Source organism: Cannabis sativa, chromosome 6 (assembly GCF_029168945.1).
Source record: "Cannabis sativa cultivar Pink pepper isolate KNU-18-1 chromosome 6, ASM2916894v1, whole genome shotgun sequence".
In the NCBI taxonomy this organism is placed as follows: domain Eukaryota; kingdom Viridiplantae; phylum Streptophyta; class Magnoliopsida; order Rosales; family Cannabaceae; genus Cannabis; species Cannabis sativa.
In genome coordinates this window covers 1,171,438-1,188,764 of record NC_083606.1, presented here as the reverse complement: position 1 = coordinate 1,188,764, position 17,327 = coordinate 1,171,438, and the positions used below count along the sequence as shown (strand labels likewise).

Genomic DNA, 17,327 nt, shown 5'->3' with positions numbered 1-17,327 from the left:
CACTCCTCTTCAATTCCTTATTTTGGTTGATTAGTAACTCATCAATCAAATAATAATGATGTAAAATTTCTTTAAGGCTAAATATAATTATAAGAAAGATCCATATTTTCCCTACAACTATTTAAATTGTCATGTATGTAACTAGGGAGCTAGTAATTTTTTTTGGGCAGTAAAACTACTTAAAATTACAATTACAATTACAAAAACTTTTAGCCCGTCAGTTTGAACCATTAATTTTTAAAGAAATACTAAAAAGCATTATTGGTGCGTAACAATCTTACTGGTGTTATACTGTTATTAGTATAATTAAATGTTAGATTTCACATAACTTAAAAAAATAACTTTTAAAGAATATTACTAATCAACCATAGTGCACCGCCTATAAAAAATATTTGACACCGTTGTGCCTAATAAAAATGCTCTAATTTTTATTATTGTGTACTTTTTTTCAACATCTTTTTTTATAAGTAATTCAATTTAAATAGTTTAGAAACCTATCAAATTTATAGGTAGGCACATGTCTAATATCTTTGCCAATTATACAAAAAGCTAAGCTATTATTACCATGAATTCCTTTTGTTCTGTGTTCATATGGTATGACTTTTCTTTGTGACTTTTTCTTTTTGTTTTGGATAGTAATTAATGAAAGTTCCAAGAAGTTGCCAAGAAAAGTTACACTAGTGTCTTCATGATAGTTCCAAGAAGTTGCCAAGAAAAGTTACACTAGTGTCTTCATGATAGTTCCAAGAAGTTGCCAAGAAAAGTTACACTAGTGTCTTCAGTGTAAGGTTGTTTTCATATCAAATGAGTACAACACTAAGTAATAATAAAGCTTATATAAATTAAGTAGTATATATTACCCAATTGTTTTAATGTGAGGGCTATAGCTCCCATTAACAAAAATATTGACTTTTAAAAAATTAAATTATTTTTTTTAATTTGATAATTATAGACTAAAATAGTATAAAAGTCCCCACAAAATTAAATAAATCTAGTAAAAATGATTATAATATATGTATAAATATTTTTTAATAATAAAAAGCCCTCACAAAGAAAAATTTCTGGGTCCGTAGTAACTCATTTTATTTGTATTCCATATTAGTTGATGATATAAGATGACAGGTTATATGCTTTAAGTTTATATTTTAAGGATTAAATTTCCAATATTCTATAAAGATAATATAATTTTGAATGCATAGTTCCATGCCTAAATGGAACCCTTAACAACATTGTTTAAAAGAAATAATTTCATTTTTTTAAAATATAATAAATAATTAAATATATTTTTAGTACAAAATAATTTATTATAGTTCTTTAATCAAAATATTCTTTTTTCTAAAAAAAAAAAGTTTGGTTGTACTAATTTTAGCGTTTAGGTATAATTTTCTTATTAGTTCTCATATAGAATTGTTAGGATCACTCCCCATCAAAATGGAGTTACTGAAAGAATAAATATGAAAATCATGAATAAAGTTAGGTGTGTGATGATTCATTCTAATTTAAGTAAGGGAAATTCATACACAAACCAAAAATAAAAAATTAGCAAAAACTCCAAATAACATACAACTTTTACACTTCAAATACAAGTTTCACACACTAAATTCAGAACAGATTACTTATAAACATCGAGCAACTAACATAACAATTTTGAGTAAGAGACCGTGTGGGAAAATTATGACTAAATTTACAGAATTTTATCAATGACACTCTAGGCAATCACACTATTAGCAATGACAAGATTATCAATCCAAGAAAAATAATCGACAGAAAAACAAGGGCAAACAGAGTATTAAAACCAGAAAACAATAAATGCAAAAATAAAGAAATCAACACCAAGATATATACTGGTCCAAGTTCGATAAATCGATGTGATCTATGACTCTACTCTAGTTCTGAAACACCATCGTAATCATTCTTTATTGATTGAGCAAGAATAGGTACAATACAGTCGAGACGAGATTCTCTGAAGAGTTTTCACAAAATGTTTCAACTCTCACACTTAACACCCAAGAATCTTCTTCAAGAATCTTCTTCATCTACAGAAGATTCTTCTTACAAAACTCAAACCCAATCTCTCTCTTTTCTTTGTACCTCTTTATCTACCTCTCAATATTTCCTCTCTCACGCTAATTTAATTTTAGTCACAACAAGTATTGTAACTAGAAACACATTTAGACACAAAAAAATTGTAATTTTTGTGACTAATACTTTTATTTACGGGTTTTCTAGTCACAATATAAGAATGGTAATTTATGATTAATCACAATTTTTTTACTTTTAGTCACAAATTTTGTTGTGACTAAAAGTAAATTTTTTTGTAGTGTATAAACACGCACAAGTCTAATGTCTTTTAAGCTATTATTATTTTATTATTATATTATTTTATTAAATTATAAATAAACACAAATAATATATGTATATATAGAAAAAGTATTTGGTGTAGTCTATATTGTCAGACTAATATTAGTGAGACACTATAAACAGTGTTATATATAAGATAAGTTTTAAAGTGTAGTTGGAATAAATTTCTAATATTAGTAACTAATTTTATTTGTATCCTATTATTAGTTGATGATATAAGATGACAGGTTATGCTTCATATTTTAAGAATTAAATTTCTAATATTCTATATAGTTAATTAATATATGTAAGTTGTAAGTTTTAAGGTACAAACAACAAATGAAATCATATCATAATTAAAGATTTCTCAGTCACAACAACAACAATAATACTACCCTATTTACTAATAAGATATATTGTTTGTGAACATGATTATACAAACAAAACACAAGGAATTCAGTTGAGGATGAATTGCAATTTGCATCAACATCAGACTCTAGTTTGTCTCTGGTTTCATCAAATTCTGCATAGAAAAACATGCTTCTCATTCAGTTGAACACGAAACGACATCGATTCCACCTTCACTAAACCAAATGCACATGTTTTACCTCAACAACCATCTCATCGAAGATAGCATAGCTTAGTCAGTCTAAAACATCCACATTGCCTTTTTAAGCTTTCTTAATTCTACACAAACATACCTTAGAACAAGTTAAGCAGATGTACATAATAGATCACTCAAAACATAACAGATTACTCAAAACATTACTCTAAACTAAAATTTGTAAGTGAGCAGAGTAAGTAGACTACCAAGTATAGAAGAAGATCATATTATAATTAAGAACAACTCAAGTACAGTCAAAGAAGAAGAGAAGATGATCACATGTCCATGAGTGTGAGAGTGTTTGAAAGTAAAGAACAGAGAGAAATGAGAAGAAAACAAAGATGACTTGAATGGAGAAGAGTCCTTCTCATTGAATTGAAACATTACTGAGTATGTACATATATATACAACTGAAAACAGTAAAGGAATTAGTTACAGAATTAGTTAAGAAATAACAGAAAGCAAACTAACAACTGTAACAGAAAAACTGATCATAACAGACATAACTAATCCTATTCTTCAACAGCCCCCCTCAAACTGAGTGTGGATTGAGAAACCACACTAAGTTTGTCTCGAAGAAAGGGAAACCGATTGCTAGAGATGGCCTTGGTGAGTGAATCTGCAAGTTGATCCTGAGCAGGGACATGATTAACTTGAAGTTGTTGTTGCATGACTTTGTCTCTTACGAAATAGAGATCTATTTCGATATGCTTGGTGCGCGCATGAAGAATAGGATTGGCCGCTAACATGACTGTGCTCAAGTTGTCACACCACACAGTAGGAGGTGTAGACAAAGAGATGCGAAGTTCAGTGAGAAGGGACTGAAGCCATGTTATTTCTGTTACAACAGCAGCTAAGCTACGAAATTCTGCCTCTGTAGAGGACCGTGATATTGTCTGTTGCTTTTTAGATTTCCAAGCAACAAGATTGTTGCCAAAGAGAACACAGTAACCCGTGGTAGAGCGCCGGTCATCAGGATCGGATGCCCAATCCGCATCACAGAAGGCAGTGATGTCGTAGTTGGTAGATCGTTGTAGGTGAAGACCATAATCTAAAGTACCAGCCAGATATCGTAGAATTCTTTTAACTGCTATCCAGTGGGACTCCAAGGGATTTTGCATGAATTGAGAGACTTTATTTACTGAAAAAGCAATATCGGGCCTGGTAATTGTGGCATACTGCAAGGCTCCTACAACTGATCGGTATAGAGTGGAATCAAGAACATGATCACTTCCAAAATGAGAGAGTTTAAGGCCACTAGTCATAGGTGTATTGCTAGACTTAGCTCCCTGCATTTTGGTTCTGTTTAATAGATCTTGGATGTACTTAGTTTGGCATAAATGCAGACCATGATCTGTCTTTGTAATCTGAACACCAAGAAAATAATGAAGGTTTCCAAGATCCTTTAGGGCAAATAGAGAGCTGAGATTAGAGATAAGAGTAGATACCTCTGTAGCATGACTTCCAATGACAATAATGTCATCAACATAGACAAGAAGATATGTTGTATGTTGGGACTGATTTCTGATAAAGAGAGAGGTGTCAGATTTTGCATGAGTGAATCCCAAACTAAGTAGAGCAGATGACAACTTGGCAAACCAAGCTCTTGGAGCTTGTTTTAAGCCATATAAAGCTTTTTGAAGTTTACATACAAACTCTGGATGGTCAGAATCAATGAAACCTGGAGGTTGACACATGTAAACTTCTTCTTCCAAATCACCATTGAGAAAAGCATTGTTGAAATCAAGTTGTTTAAGTGTCCACCCTTTAGTGACAGCCACAGTGAGGAGAACTCGAATTGTTTCAGGCTTCACAACAGGACTAAAGGTTTCATTAAAGTCAAATCCACTTTGTTGATGAAACCCTTTAGCCACAAGTCTTGCTTTGTATTGAGTTTGGCTGCCATCTTCATTTTCCTTGACTCGAAAAACCCATTTGCAGCCTATGCATTGGCTGCCTGGAGGTAATCTTACTAGAATCCAGGTATTGTTCTTTTTGAGGGCATAGTATTCTGTGTTCATTGCCTTGTTCCACTTGGGATCTTGGAGAGCAGTTTTTACTGTGGCAGGAACAAAGGAGGCAGTGAGAACTTTGGGTTTTCGAATCCCAGCTTTGGCTCTAGTTTGCATAGGATGCTGGTTCACAACAGGGACATGGTGATCAGGTATGTTGGCTCTGGTTTGTGAGACCTGTAAGGGTTCAGGTTGAGACTGAACAAGGGAGTTAGGAGAGGATTCTGATGGTGCGGATGTGGGAACTGGGATGTTGGTGGATGGAAAAGAGGATAGAGAATGGTTTGGTGAATGAGGAGATGAGTCAGGGGGATGTATGTGTGAGGATAGGACAGGTGGTGAGGATGATATTGGTGGAGCTACAGGTGTAGACACTGCAGACAGAGAGGGATTTTGTGGGACAGCAGCAGGTTTTTGATATGGAAATGTTGTTTCATTGAATAAAACATCCCTAGACATATAGATTCGACCATCCTTGGCTAGACACTTATAACCTTTTTGTGTGAGACTATAACCTAAGAAAATGCAAGGAGTGGACCTATAATGCATTTTATTTTTGTTATAGGGTCTTAGGTTGGGGAAACATAGACACCCAAAGGTTTTAAGTGCTGAGTAATCAGGTTTGGTAAGAAATAAGGTTTCATGAGGAGTGAAATTATTGAGCACTTTGGTGGGCATTCTATTGATAAGATAGACAGAGGTTCGATATGCCTCATCCCAATATTTGAGTGGCATAGAGGCATGAGCTAATAGAGTCAAACCAGACTCTACTATATGTCTATGCTTTCTTTCCACAACCCCATTTTGTTCATGGGAGTGAAAACAAGAGACTCTATGAATGATACCACAAGATTCCACTAAGGAAGTGAAAGCTCTAAACTCTCCTCCCCAATCCGATTGAATGGCTTTGATTTTGTGATTGAGTTGTAACTCAATCTGTGTTTTAAATTTGATAAAAGTGGGGAGAGCCTCATCCTTGGTTCTAAGAAGATAGAGCCAAGTGTACCTAGAATAGGCATCAACAAAACTAATGTAATATCGATATCCATTAGAAGAGACCATAGGGGCAGGACCCCATAGGTCAGTGTGTAGAAGCTGTAATGGAGCAGTATACACAGTGTCAGAATTAGGATATGGTAATTTGTGATGCTTTCCAAGACAACAAGCTGTACACAAATCAAAAGTATTTTTATTGATAGGGGTGATATTACATTTGGCCATAACAGATTGTACAATTTGCTTTGATGGATGGCCTAAACGATTGTGCCAAAGATTAAAGTTGGAAAAAGGTACAGTAGAGGCATTGAGTTGAGATTGGAAAACAGCTTTTGGTGAAGACAAAGGTGCTGCATTTGAGGAGTGATCACTGGATTGAGACATGGATTGAAGAGATTGATCAAACTTATAGAGTCCTTTGTCAACCTTCCCAACCAATAAAGTCTTCATAGTATCCTGATCTTTCACAAAACAAAAATGAGGGTGAAACTCAAAATAGACAGAATTGTCTTTAGCAAATTGAGATACACTCATTAAGTTTTTAGTAATATCGGGTACATGAAGTAAGTTATTCAATTTAAGAGATTGAGAGGTAAAAGGTGAAATAAAGGAGTTGTGACCAGTGTGAAGTATATTCAAACCTGAGCCATTACCCATTTGGATTTGATCTAAACCAGGAAAGTCTTGGGGAGCCACAAGATTGTGCAAATCTGGTGTGAGATGGTTGGTAGCACCTGAGTCCGGGTACCAGCTTTGGTCAGTAACAGATTCAGGTGTAGCAACCAAGGCTTGCATCTCTGCCATAGCAGCCGATCCACTAAAGGATTGAAAAGATTCAGGGCCAGTGAATGATTTATCGAATCGGTAGAAACATTGCTTTACTGTGTGGCCTTGTTTGTGACATAGTTGGCATTGAACCTTAGGAGTAGAGGACCCTCTTCCAACTCCTGAAAAACCACCACGAAAACTGCCCCGAGAGCCACGAGGATTGTTAGTAAAGGAAGGATATGATGGAGTATAGGAATTACCATATTGATGAGGGCTTGTGTTGTAATGAGGATAGGGATGGAAGGTGGTGTTGTAGGGAGGAAAATTGCCACGAAAAGAACCACGGCCGCCTGTGAAAGATCCAAATTGAATTGGGGAAAAATTTTGATGGCCTCCTCGAGTAACAGATGGTCTAGGCAAATTTGGTTGAGTTGCCAGATTCACTTCTGGTTTTGAGACATCAAGATCAGACTCAGTCGTCTCATTTCGAACCTCTTGAGCCATGAGTAGAGACTCAACCTCAGCAACAGAATAATCATCTTTCCGAGTGGATAAGGATGTTACAAAAACAGAGTAGTCTCGTGTAAGACCATTAAAAATGGCTTCGATGTGATCTTGAGGAGAAAGAACATGGCCTATGGATGCAAGAGAATCAACAACGTGTTTGATTTTGAGCAAGTAGTCATTCAGATTACCAGTGAGTTTGATTCGACGAAGCTGAGTTCTGAATTGACTAACCTTGGCTCGATTTTGAGCTGAGTAATACTCCTCAAGAGTAGTCCAGATCTGAGCCGCACTATTGCATCCCACCATACGAGTAAGTATCTTTTTTGTCATTGAGGAGAGAAGCCATGATACAAGAAGACTGTCTTGGATGTCCCATTCAAGAAACTCCTCAGAGACTCGATTTCCAGCTTCATCTGCTGCTGTCACGAATTTAGGTGGAGCTGCCTTTGGATCGAGAAATTTGATTAGTCTGTGGCCTTTGATCGCAGCATAGATCTGGTGTCGCCATGGAAGGAAATTATTTTCGTCAAGTTTGATGGACAGTGTGTGATTGAACGAAAGAGATGAAGATCTTGATGAAGAGTTGGATCCGTTTGAACGAAGAGTAGAATCGGCAGAGGTAGCAGTCGCCATTAAAACGAGAGAAGCTCTGATACCATGTGAGAGTGTTTGAAAGTAAAGAACAGAGAGAAATGAGAAGAAAACAAAGATGACTTGAATGGAGAAGAGTCCTTCTCATTGAATTGAAACATTACTGAGTATGTACATATATATACAACTGAAAACAGTAAAGGAATTAGTTACAGAATTAGTTAAGAAATAACAGAAAGCAAACTAACAACTGTAACAGAAAAACTGATCATAACAGACATAACTAATCCTATTCTTCAACTCTGACCTCTTCCCGAATTTATTCAATAACTTCACTTGTAACAAATCCCACATAACAAAAACAAAGGAAATCCACAAACAAACCAGAAACCAAAAAAAAAAACTACAAATAGTATTCAACTTTTACACTTGAAATACAGAACAGATAACTCAAAGACAGACACCAACATCAAAAGAGGATTGGGCAATCAGAAAAACGAAATCGATATGCAGTCTTTATGGTAATTACATTCCAACTCTCAACAAACATACAGCAGTATCAGAAAACAAGATAGTAACCGAAGGAGCAGCGCGACACTAGGCCAAAGACATCAACACCACCACCATCAAAAGTCACACAAGTCCGTGCTAAATGACACCAACGGCTCCTCAGTCCTCACCTCATCCAACGAACTATCACTGAAGACAAGAGAAAAAGGAAAATTAAAAAGAAATGTTGTGCCACGTTATATTTGATATTATATATGTATGTTAGGTGATATAAATTGAAATACAAAATTTGTAATAAGTACAATTCGTAGGGTACAAAGAAAATTTAGCTGGTTAATAAAAGAGATTCAAAAGTTATGAGTTATATTCATTCCTACGTCTTGGATAATAAATTTGTATTTTTTTTAAAGAAAAAAAGACAAAGGAACATGAGAGAAAATCTTAGGGGAAACTAAGTACAACTAAAAAGAATAAAGACTTTCAATTACCACTTTTGAAAACTTACCTTATCATCTATGTATATGTAATGTATGTGTTGAATGTTGGGCCAATCTTCTCCTGTTTCTCTCTTGCACCTTGGAATTAACAGACGACAATCTTCTATCCACAAAGTAGTAAGAGTCTGGGGAAGTCCTATTGGCAAGCACTCTAACTTTTCCAACCTAAAAAGCAGCAACTGTTGAAGTGAGGTGAGGTGGTGAAAACCATTGGCGTTTAGAGCTGTAAGCTTATCAAAGTTCATTATGTAAAGAATTGTCAAACTAGGTGGGAGCAGCCCTTCCTCGGGAAATGAATCCACCACTCCTCCATAATCGCCAAGTGTTAATTCAGTCAACTTTGAGAGTCTCTGCAAATTCCATTGCATACGACTTCCTATCACCGTATTGCAGGATTCAATATGTAGACTTTCTAAAGAAACGGGCAGTAATCCCATTTCTGAAACTAACTCCAACCTTGAACACTCCTTTATTTTCAAACTTTTAAGGGAGGGATATGCAACATCAATATCAGTACTACTGGATGGAAATACAGTCACCAATTCATCACAACTGATAACATAGAGCACTTCCAAAGATGGAAAATTACCCATAGGTAATGCCACCTTTACACTCCTACAGGAATGTAAAGCAAAGCTCTTCAAACAGGGGAAAATGTCACCATTTTGATAATTTGTATTGATAGACGACCAATCTAATGCAGTTATCCTTTCGAGATGTATCTCTTCTAAAACTGGAAATGAATCATGCGAAGAATTATTACAAAATTCATTAGATACATGGATTTTGCCCACAATATCAAGCTTTTTCAATGAACGCAGGCGCTGAAATGATAGTAAAGACAAACAACAATTTTGACCGCTTAGAAAAACTACTTCCAAATTAGAGTACAATGGATCTACTACCCACTCCGGCAATTTCGTACCTTCATAACAGACTATCTCGAGGCTCTTCAAATTTGGATGTGGTTGGAGTGCAGTAAGTATTTCTCTGTCCCTAATAGAATCATTTGTTTCACAATACCATTTCCATTCCAATCTAAGCTCTGTGAGATACTCTTTGTGATTTAAGTTGACTTCTAAAACATCACTCACTTCTCTAACATGCTCAAGCCCTGAAATACACAAGCGTCCATGGAGATTATCCAACCTACCCAACTCTTTGATCTTGTACCCATCATTTTCACACAAAACAAAATCACTTAACTTTTGAAGATTTTTCATGTTGCATATCCTCGGCGGCATCTCTTCTACTGACGACCATTTGATGTTAAGATGGCGAAGGTTGATTAGCTCACATATTTTGGTAGGCAACAAAGTGAGTTCATTGCAAGATTCCAACAAGAGTGTTTCCAGATTATACAGGAGACACACAGAATCAGGTAACTCTTTGACTTTTGTGTAAGATACATCTAAGTACCTGAGATATTTTAAATTTCCAATCGAATCAGGCAACTGGGTGAGCATTCTGCACTCACTCAACAACAGTGTTTCCAAATTGTGCAACCCACAAATAGAAGCAGGTAACTCTTTCACTTCTCTACTCGATGCATCCAAGTACCTCAAATGCTTTAAATTTCTAATCGAATCAATATGCTCTCCAACAAAAGAAAGAACTCTTAGTCCTCCATTCCTTAACACAACTTCTTGCACAAATGTTTCAAGACATGAAGGTGAAATTGAACTAAATGGTAATGAAATCAGGCTGCGCAAATTCTTCACTTTAGTAAAGTCAATTTCTTTTGTATTGAATAAATAATAGTAACATAGATGATGAGTCTTGCTACTTAGCTCGTGCAAGTCTTTTGTGTAGCGATCATACAATAAAAAACTCTGACCAGATACATACACAACAAGATCATGAATAAGATCGTGCATAGAAAAAGAATCATTTCTTGTGTTTCTTTGAAAAAATGATCTCGATATTAAAGCATTCAAGTAGTCTTCTCCAACATTTTGAATTGTTCTTCCTTCTTGAGGCTGTAAAAGACCTTCCGCCATCCATATCAAAATTAGTTGTTTTCTATCAACATCACGAAATTCGTAATCTTTGGGAAATATTGATAGATAAGACAAACAAGGCTTCAAATAAGGAGGTAGAAATCTATAGCTCAACCACAAAGCTGGAACAATTCCGATGTCGCGACAGTCATGTCTTTTCCACGCATCACTTTGTAGTACATGTCTCCAATCTTCACAAGTTCGCATCGATCGTAAAAGACCAGCCATTGATTTTACAGCTAAAGGAACGCCCTTGCACTTGTTGACAATTTTTCTTCCAATCGGACCCCATCGGACCATGTGGTCCGACCATCGAACCAGTGTCTCTTTGTTTTCCTCAAACTGAAAAAAAAAAAAAAAAAAAAAAAAAAAAGAAACTGAATATATTATAAGGAGTTGTTCTTATACGTAAGAGACCACTGATATATATTTACTCCAAAAAAAAAGCAATAATTTTGAAATGGACAATGGAATGTAGTAATATTCATATATATGTATATATATTTATAGGTGATAAAATATAGGGAAATTTGAGTTTTTATCCATCTTTTATATCCAAATTATTTATCTAAACTAATACTTATGACTATTGAAAAAATAGGACTACTTTTACCTAAATCCCAAAATACCCCTCTCATTATTCTCAACCATCTCTCTCTCTTCTTCCTTTCTCTCTCAAATCAAACCCACCAATAAACACAAACACAGCCGATCCACCAACCTTCCACCCAAAACCAACCATCACACGAACTGAACGGCGAACGCCACCTCCGACCGAGACGCCGACGGAGAGCCAACTGAACCCAAAGCAGCCCACTCCGTGCGAGACGCCGACGGAGACCCACACCCAACCGAACCCGCAATGTCCAAGGCCAAGATATGTTTTAATTTTTAATTTTTTTTTGGTGAGAAAGTGTTAAACATTGAGTTTGTTTGTGATTGTGTTTGTAAAACTTAAGATTTTGTTAGATTTAAGGAAATTTTTGTCGGATCTAAGAAATGGGTATAATTTTGCTTGGGGAAGAGAAAGACCCGATGGGTCCGATGCTCGGACCGATAGGGGTCCGATGGTCTCTGTTTGTTTCAAATACAAATGGGCCCGATGGGTCCGATGGTCGGACCGATAGGGGGTCCGATGGTCATGGTTTGTTCAAATTGAAATCGGCCCGATGGGTCCGATGCTCTGGTACGATGGTCCGATGGTCCGTTTGAATTGGGGTCCGATGGTCCGTTTGAATTGGCGTGTTGTATATGCACTGCTGCAAGCTATATCAGGCTTATATATACTTATATATATATTTTGGGAAATTTGATTTTCTATACTTAGAAAATCAAAAAAAAAATTTCCCTAAACCAAAAATTTAAAACCTAAAAAAACTATTCCTTTTTTTTCAAAACCCCAAAAATACCCCCCTCACAATATTCTCTCTCTCTCTCTGCATCATCTCTCTCTCCCTCTATCTCACCCCAACCGCCCACCCTCACCCGAACCACCCTCACCCACCCACGTCAACCCCAACGCCGATCACCACCCTCACCCCCGTCGACCACGACCCCAACCCCTCCGACCCCAACCCCAACCCGAAAGAGCAACCCCAGTCCGACCCCAACCCGTCCGACCGTCTCTGAAACTTTTTTTCCCGCGATTTGAGAGAGGGAAGAAGACGGAGGTCGATGGTCGGACCTTGGGGTCCGATGGGTCCGACCAATCGGACCCATCGGACCCCAAGGTCCGACCGTCTTTTAAATTTTTTTTTATTTTTTTTTTCTGCGATTTGAGAGAGAGAGGAAGAAAGAGGTCTGATGGTCGGACCTTGGGGTCCGATGGGTCCGACCAATCGGACCCATCGGACCCCAAGGTCCGACCGTCTTTTAATTTTTTTTTTCCTGCGATTTGAGAGAGAGAGGGGAAGAGAGAGGTCCGATGGGTCCGATTGGTCGGACCCCATCGGACCCCATGGTCCGACCATCGGACCTGGGGTGTGGGATTCTTGGGACCGGCCGAGATAGAGAGAGAAAGAGAGATGCTGTGAGAGTTTGGGGGTATTTTTGGGGTTTTGAAAAAAAAAGGTATAGTTTTTTTAGGGTTTAAATTATTGGTTTAGAAATCAAATTTTTTGATTTTCTAAGTATAGAAAATCAAATTTCCCATTGTTTAAGCTAAGTTTTTTTTTTTTTTTTTTTTGAGGAAAAGCTATTATATTAAAAACAACAAGTTCAAAATACAATAGGCATTAGGGGAGGAGGCATTTCCTCCATCCATAAACATTTAGATTCCACTGAAAGACCAAACCGCGCAAGCAGGTGCACAGCATTATTAGCAGATCTGTACACATGAGAGATTTAGGCTCCAGGGAAACTGGAAACGAAAAGAGAAATGCTTTGCAACAAACAATGAAAATCAATAACAAGCTCCCGAGATGAATGTAAACCTTTAACTACAGTTAGTGAATCTGTCTCGATGTAATGTACTCCTTGATCCATTGAAGACTATGCATAAGAGCTAAAGCTTCTGTAATTTCTGGTGAGAAACATCCTTGAAAGGGGATAGCCATGGCAGCTATAATTTGGCTTGAACAATTCCTGAGGACTGCTCCAAAACCAGAAAGATTATTCATTGTGTCAATCGTTGAATCTGTGTTCAATTTCAGGCGACCCGAAGGAGGGTTCATCCAATCCATATTCCGTGACACAGCCGCATGTTGTGCTGCTACTGGTGTAGAAAAACCAGCAGTCTTCTTGATGTTGGCAGCATGGTATTCTTCTATGTAGGAGAGAGCAAAATATAGAAGGACATCATGGGGCTTTGTTTTGGAACCATGTCTTTCTTTATTTCTTTCAGTTCAAATACTCCAAAGTATTATTGCAAATTGTTCAAGTTTTAGGGATGACCATTCAGAGGAGACATATAAAACTAATTCCTTGATGTTCATATGCTGAGAGATAATAGCTTGCAAATTAAAGTCTGAACAATCCCATACCTTTTTTGCACGTTTGCAATAAAAAGAGCATGAAAAATTGTTTCATTTGCTCTATTACATAGAGAACATCGGCCGGAGACCGCAATATGACGAGTGTGAAGAATGTCAGACACAGGGAGAAAGTCATGAATGGCTCTCCACAAGAAGATACAAATTTTCGAAGGAATTTTCAGCCCCCAAAATTTTTTCCACCATTGCTGAGCTTGGCTGCCGCTTGCAGTAGATAACCGGATTTAACAGTGTAAATACCAGTTTGGTTCATGGTGCCAAGTGGTGAGCGAATAAGGTTAAAGGAATGCTTTGGATTTTAGCAACATCCGAAGGAAGAAATAGTCTATTGAGCATATCATGATCCCACTGTCGACAATCTAAAATGATATCAGATACTCTCGTTGACATGTTGATTAATGGTTAAAAATACACTTTTATTTATTTTAAATGATAAAATAAATTGAGTTTTAATTGATATTTTTATGAAATTATTGTAATATATTTTATAAATGAAAATATTTGATTTTGATTCAATTTATGTCTTTCTTGTAGGAATTAAAGTGTATTTTTGTTGAAAGAAAGAGGAATGAGCAAAGTTGAAAAGAAATGAAGAAAAAAATGACATTTTTGTTGAAGTCCAAAGCAACCCAACCCAAAAAGTTCAAGCCTAGCCCATCAAGCTCATCATCAATTTTATCTCTTCCAAAGCATGTGATGCAATGATGATAATTCTAGGTCATCATCAACCCTATTTTACTCTTCCACACTCGATCTCCATCCAAATAGTAGAAGACAAAATCACAATGATAACAAAAATAATATTAATTTTATTTTTGATTTGAAATGTCAAATTTAATATTAATATTTATTTTATAATCCCAAATTTTTATTTATTTATTTTTAGTCCTTTTATGGCTCTATAAATATGAGCTCATTTTAGTAGTTTGGTGTGTAATTTTTAGTGTAGAAAAAATTCTCTCAACTTTTCTTCTCATCTTTTCTCTTTAGAAATTTTATGAGAATGATTAGTATAATGGTCTAATCTTCCTTGGAAGGTTAGGGATGATTCCATATGCAAAGTGAGGTTATTTTGTATCTTTGATTCACATGTACTATTTATTTGAGTAATGCAAGTTCATATTCCACTTTTATTTTTATGTTCTTCTTCCATCTATATTATCTATGCTATTATATACCAAATATATATATATAGACTTAGTCATGCTCTTTCTATATATTTTTATTTAGTGATTATAGTAATGGTAGTATTGCTCATTTCTATCTTTTATGTTCATTTTTATTTACTTTTTGTTAAATGATCATATATAGGATTAGTGTAGAAAGCTTTTGGTGTTTATCGTGTCCCTTCTTTATTATTCATTTCATATATATATACAAAAACATAATATCCCAACATTAACACAAAATGATTCCTAAAGATAATATCCTAAAGATCACCAAGATAATATCCCAAGATTGACTCCTAAAATGGAGCAAGGATGAATCCCTAAAGATTAGGAAACAATCCCAAAATATCCTGACACCCCCCCTCAAGTTGGAGCATAAGGTTCGAAGATGCCCAACTTGCTAAGTAAAGCATCGAACTGAGCTTTTCCAAGTGCCTTAGTAAAGATGTCAGCCAATTGAGTCGTTGTAGGAACATAAGAAGGATCAAGAAGACCTTCGGTAATGGCATCACGCACAAAATGACAATCAATTTCGATATGTTTGGTACGCTCATGAAACACAGGATTCTTAGCAATGTGAAGAGCAGATTGACTATCACAGAAAAGTTTTATCGCCTTGGGATGATGGACACCCAAGCTTAACAATAGCCCTTTTAACCATTTTAGTTCACAAGTAACAGCTGCCATAGATCTATATTCTGCCTCTGCTGACGAACGAGACACAGTGTTTTGTTTCTTGGTCTTCCAAGAGATAGGAGAGTTGCCAAGAAACACAAGCCAACCTGTTAGTGATTTACGAGTAATTGGACAAGCGGCCCAGTCTGAGTCACACCAACCCTGTAATGACAACTCACTATTAGCAGTTAAAAGAATACCTTGACCAGGTGTTCCTTTTAAATAACGAACCACCCTTAAGGCCGCCTCCCAATGATCCACACGAGGTTCCTGCATAAACTGTGAGAGAATATGAACTGAGTAAGATAGATCAGGACGAGTGACGGTTAAGTAGATAAGACGACCCACTAGTCGTCGATAAGCCGCATGATCAGGATACAGTTCACCGTTTGCAAGAGAAAGTTTATGATTCTGTTCAATGGGAAAAGCAGCTGGTTTTGCCCCTAGTAGCCCTGTTTCAGAGATGATGTCAAGAGTATACTTTCGTTGACAAAGAAACAACCCCGAAGAACTGCGGGCCACTTCAATGCCCAAAAAATATTTGAGAGGTCCCAAATCCTTCATGTGAAAACAATTGCTAAGATATGCTTTAAAAATTCTCAATGCAGCGGAATCATTCCCAGAAATGATAAGATCATCTACATAAACCAGAACATTCATTTGAACATTACCACTAGTATAGGTAAATAGGGAATAATCTGAGTAAGACTGTAAAAATCCATAGCCTTTCAAAGAAGACACAAGTTTGGCAAACCAGCACCGTGGTGCCTGTTTGAGACCATATAAAGATTTGCGCAGGCGGCACACCATATTAGGACTAGAAGATTCAAAACCAGGAGGAAGCCGCATGTAGACTTCTTCCTCAAGATCTCCATGTAAAAAGGCATTGTGAACATCCATTTGATGAAGTTCCCAATTTTTAGAAAAGAATAAAGAAGAAAAGCCCGAACGGTAACCATTTTTGCTACAGGAGCAAATGTCTCAGCATAATCAATACCTTCTGTTTGATGATTGCCAAACACAACCAGCCTAGATTTTAGGCGCTCAATACGACCGTTAGAGTGATATTTGATTTTGTATACCCATTGACTGCCTAAAGCTCTTTTGCCTGGTGGGAGGTACTCCATGGTCCATGTACCATTCTTTTCAAGAGCGTCGATCTCCTTTTTCATAGATTTTCTCCATTCGGGATCCTGCATGGCTTCTTTAAAGGAACGAGGTTCTTTGCCAGAAGTAATAGCTGAAAGAAAATTTCGGTAATTCACAGAAAAATTATCACAGTTTATATAGTGTGCTATAGGATAGGGAGTACCTGAGGAAGCCGATGGAGACGAAGTGTGGGGGGGTGGACTATTAGTAGAAATTGTATGAGTGACATAATCCCGGAGCAACACGGAGGGGAACTTTTCCCTCATTCCACGACCCAACGCATCTTGTTGAATTGAAGTAGCAGGAGGCCCAGTGGACGGGTCCAATGTAGAGGAAGAGGTGGGCTGGCCAGATTGGGCCTCGGAATAAATGGACTGGGGTTGATTGGAGAGATTGGGTTGAGGGGAAAATGTGGGCTCGAGCTGAGGTAGTGGTGAAATGGGCTCATGTGTTTGAGGATGGGTTGAGAAAGACGTGGTGGGTTCATTTGGTGTGGGCAAAGTTGAATATTCAAGTGTT

The 17,327-nt window shown here is 36.7% G+C and overlaps 2 protein-coding genes across 2 annotated transcripts; both read right to left on the bottom strand.

Annotated features, from left to right (window-relative positions):
• Positions 1 to 2,989: 2,989 nt before the first annotated feature.
• Positions 2,990 to 8,940, bottom strand: LOC115725566 (retrovirus-related Pol polyprotein from transposon RE1). Its single transcript, XM_061116797.1, has 2 exons — positions 8,834 to 8,940; positions 2,990 to 8,517 (listed from the first exon to the last, which is right to left on the bottom strand). The coding sequence occupies exon 2, from the start codon at positions 7,858 to 7,860 to the stop codon at positions 3,457 to 3,459; it is 4,404 nt and encodes a 1,467-aa protein (XP_060972780.1). The 5' UTR covers positions 7,861 to 8,517; positions 8,834 to 8,940; the 3' UTR covers positions 2,990 to 3,456.
• Positions 8,445 to 13,933, bottom strand: LOC133038968 (putative disease resistance RPP13-like protein 1). Its single transcript, XM_061117696.1, has 5 exons — positions 13,807 to 13,933; positions 13,298 to 13,589; positions 13,052 to 13,151; positions 8,904 to 11,167; positions 8,445 to 8,517 (listed from the first exon to the last, which is right to left on the bottom strand). The coding sequence occupies exons 1-5, from the start codon at positions 13,931 to 13,933 to the stop codon at positions 8,445 to 8,447; spliced, it is 2,856 nt and encodes a 951-aa protein (XP_060973679.1).
• Between the last annotated feature and the right edge of the window lie 3,394 nt (positions 13,934 to 17,327).

What these genes read in the sequence shown, in the direction of transcription:
- LOC115725566 (XM_061116797.1), bottom strand. Translation starts at nt 7,860, where the DNA reads ATGGCGACTGCTACCTCTGCCGATTCTACTCTTCGTTCAAACGGATCC.
- LOC133038968 (XM_061117696.1), bottom strand. Translation starts at nt 13,933, where the DNA reads ATGACTTTCTCCCTGTGTCTGACATTCTTCACACTCGTCATATTGCGG. An exon ending in ATTGCAAACGTGCAAAAAAG is followed by an intron (nt 13,590 to 13,806) that starts GTATGGGATTGT and finishes TCTCCTACATAG; the next exon opens with AAGAATACCATGCTGCCAAC. An exon ending in CTCCTCCCCTAATGCCTATT is followed by an intron (nt 11,168 to 13,051) that starts GTATTTTGAACT and finishes TTTTTTTTTCAG; the next exon opens with TTTGAGGAAAACAAAGAGAC.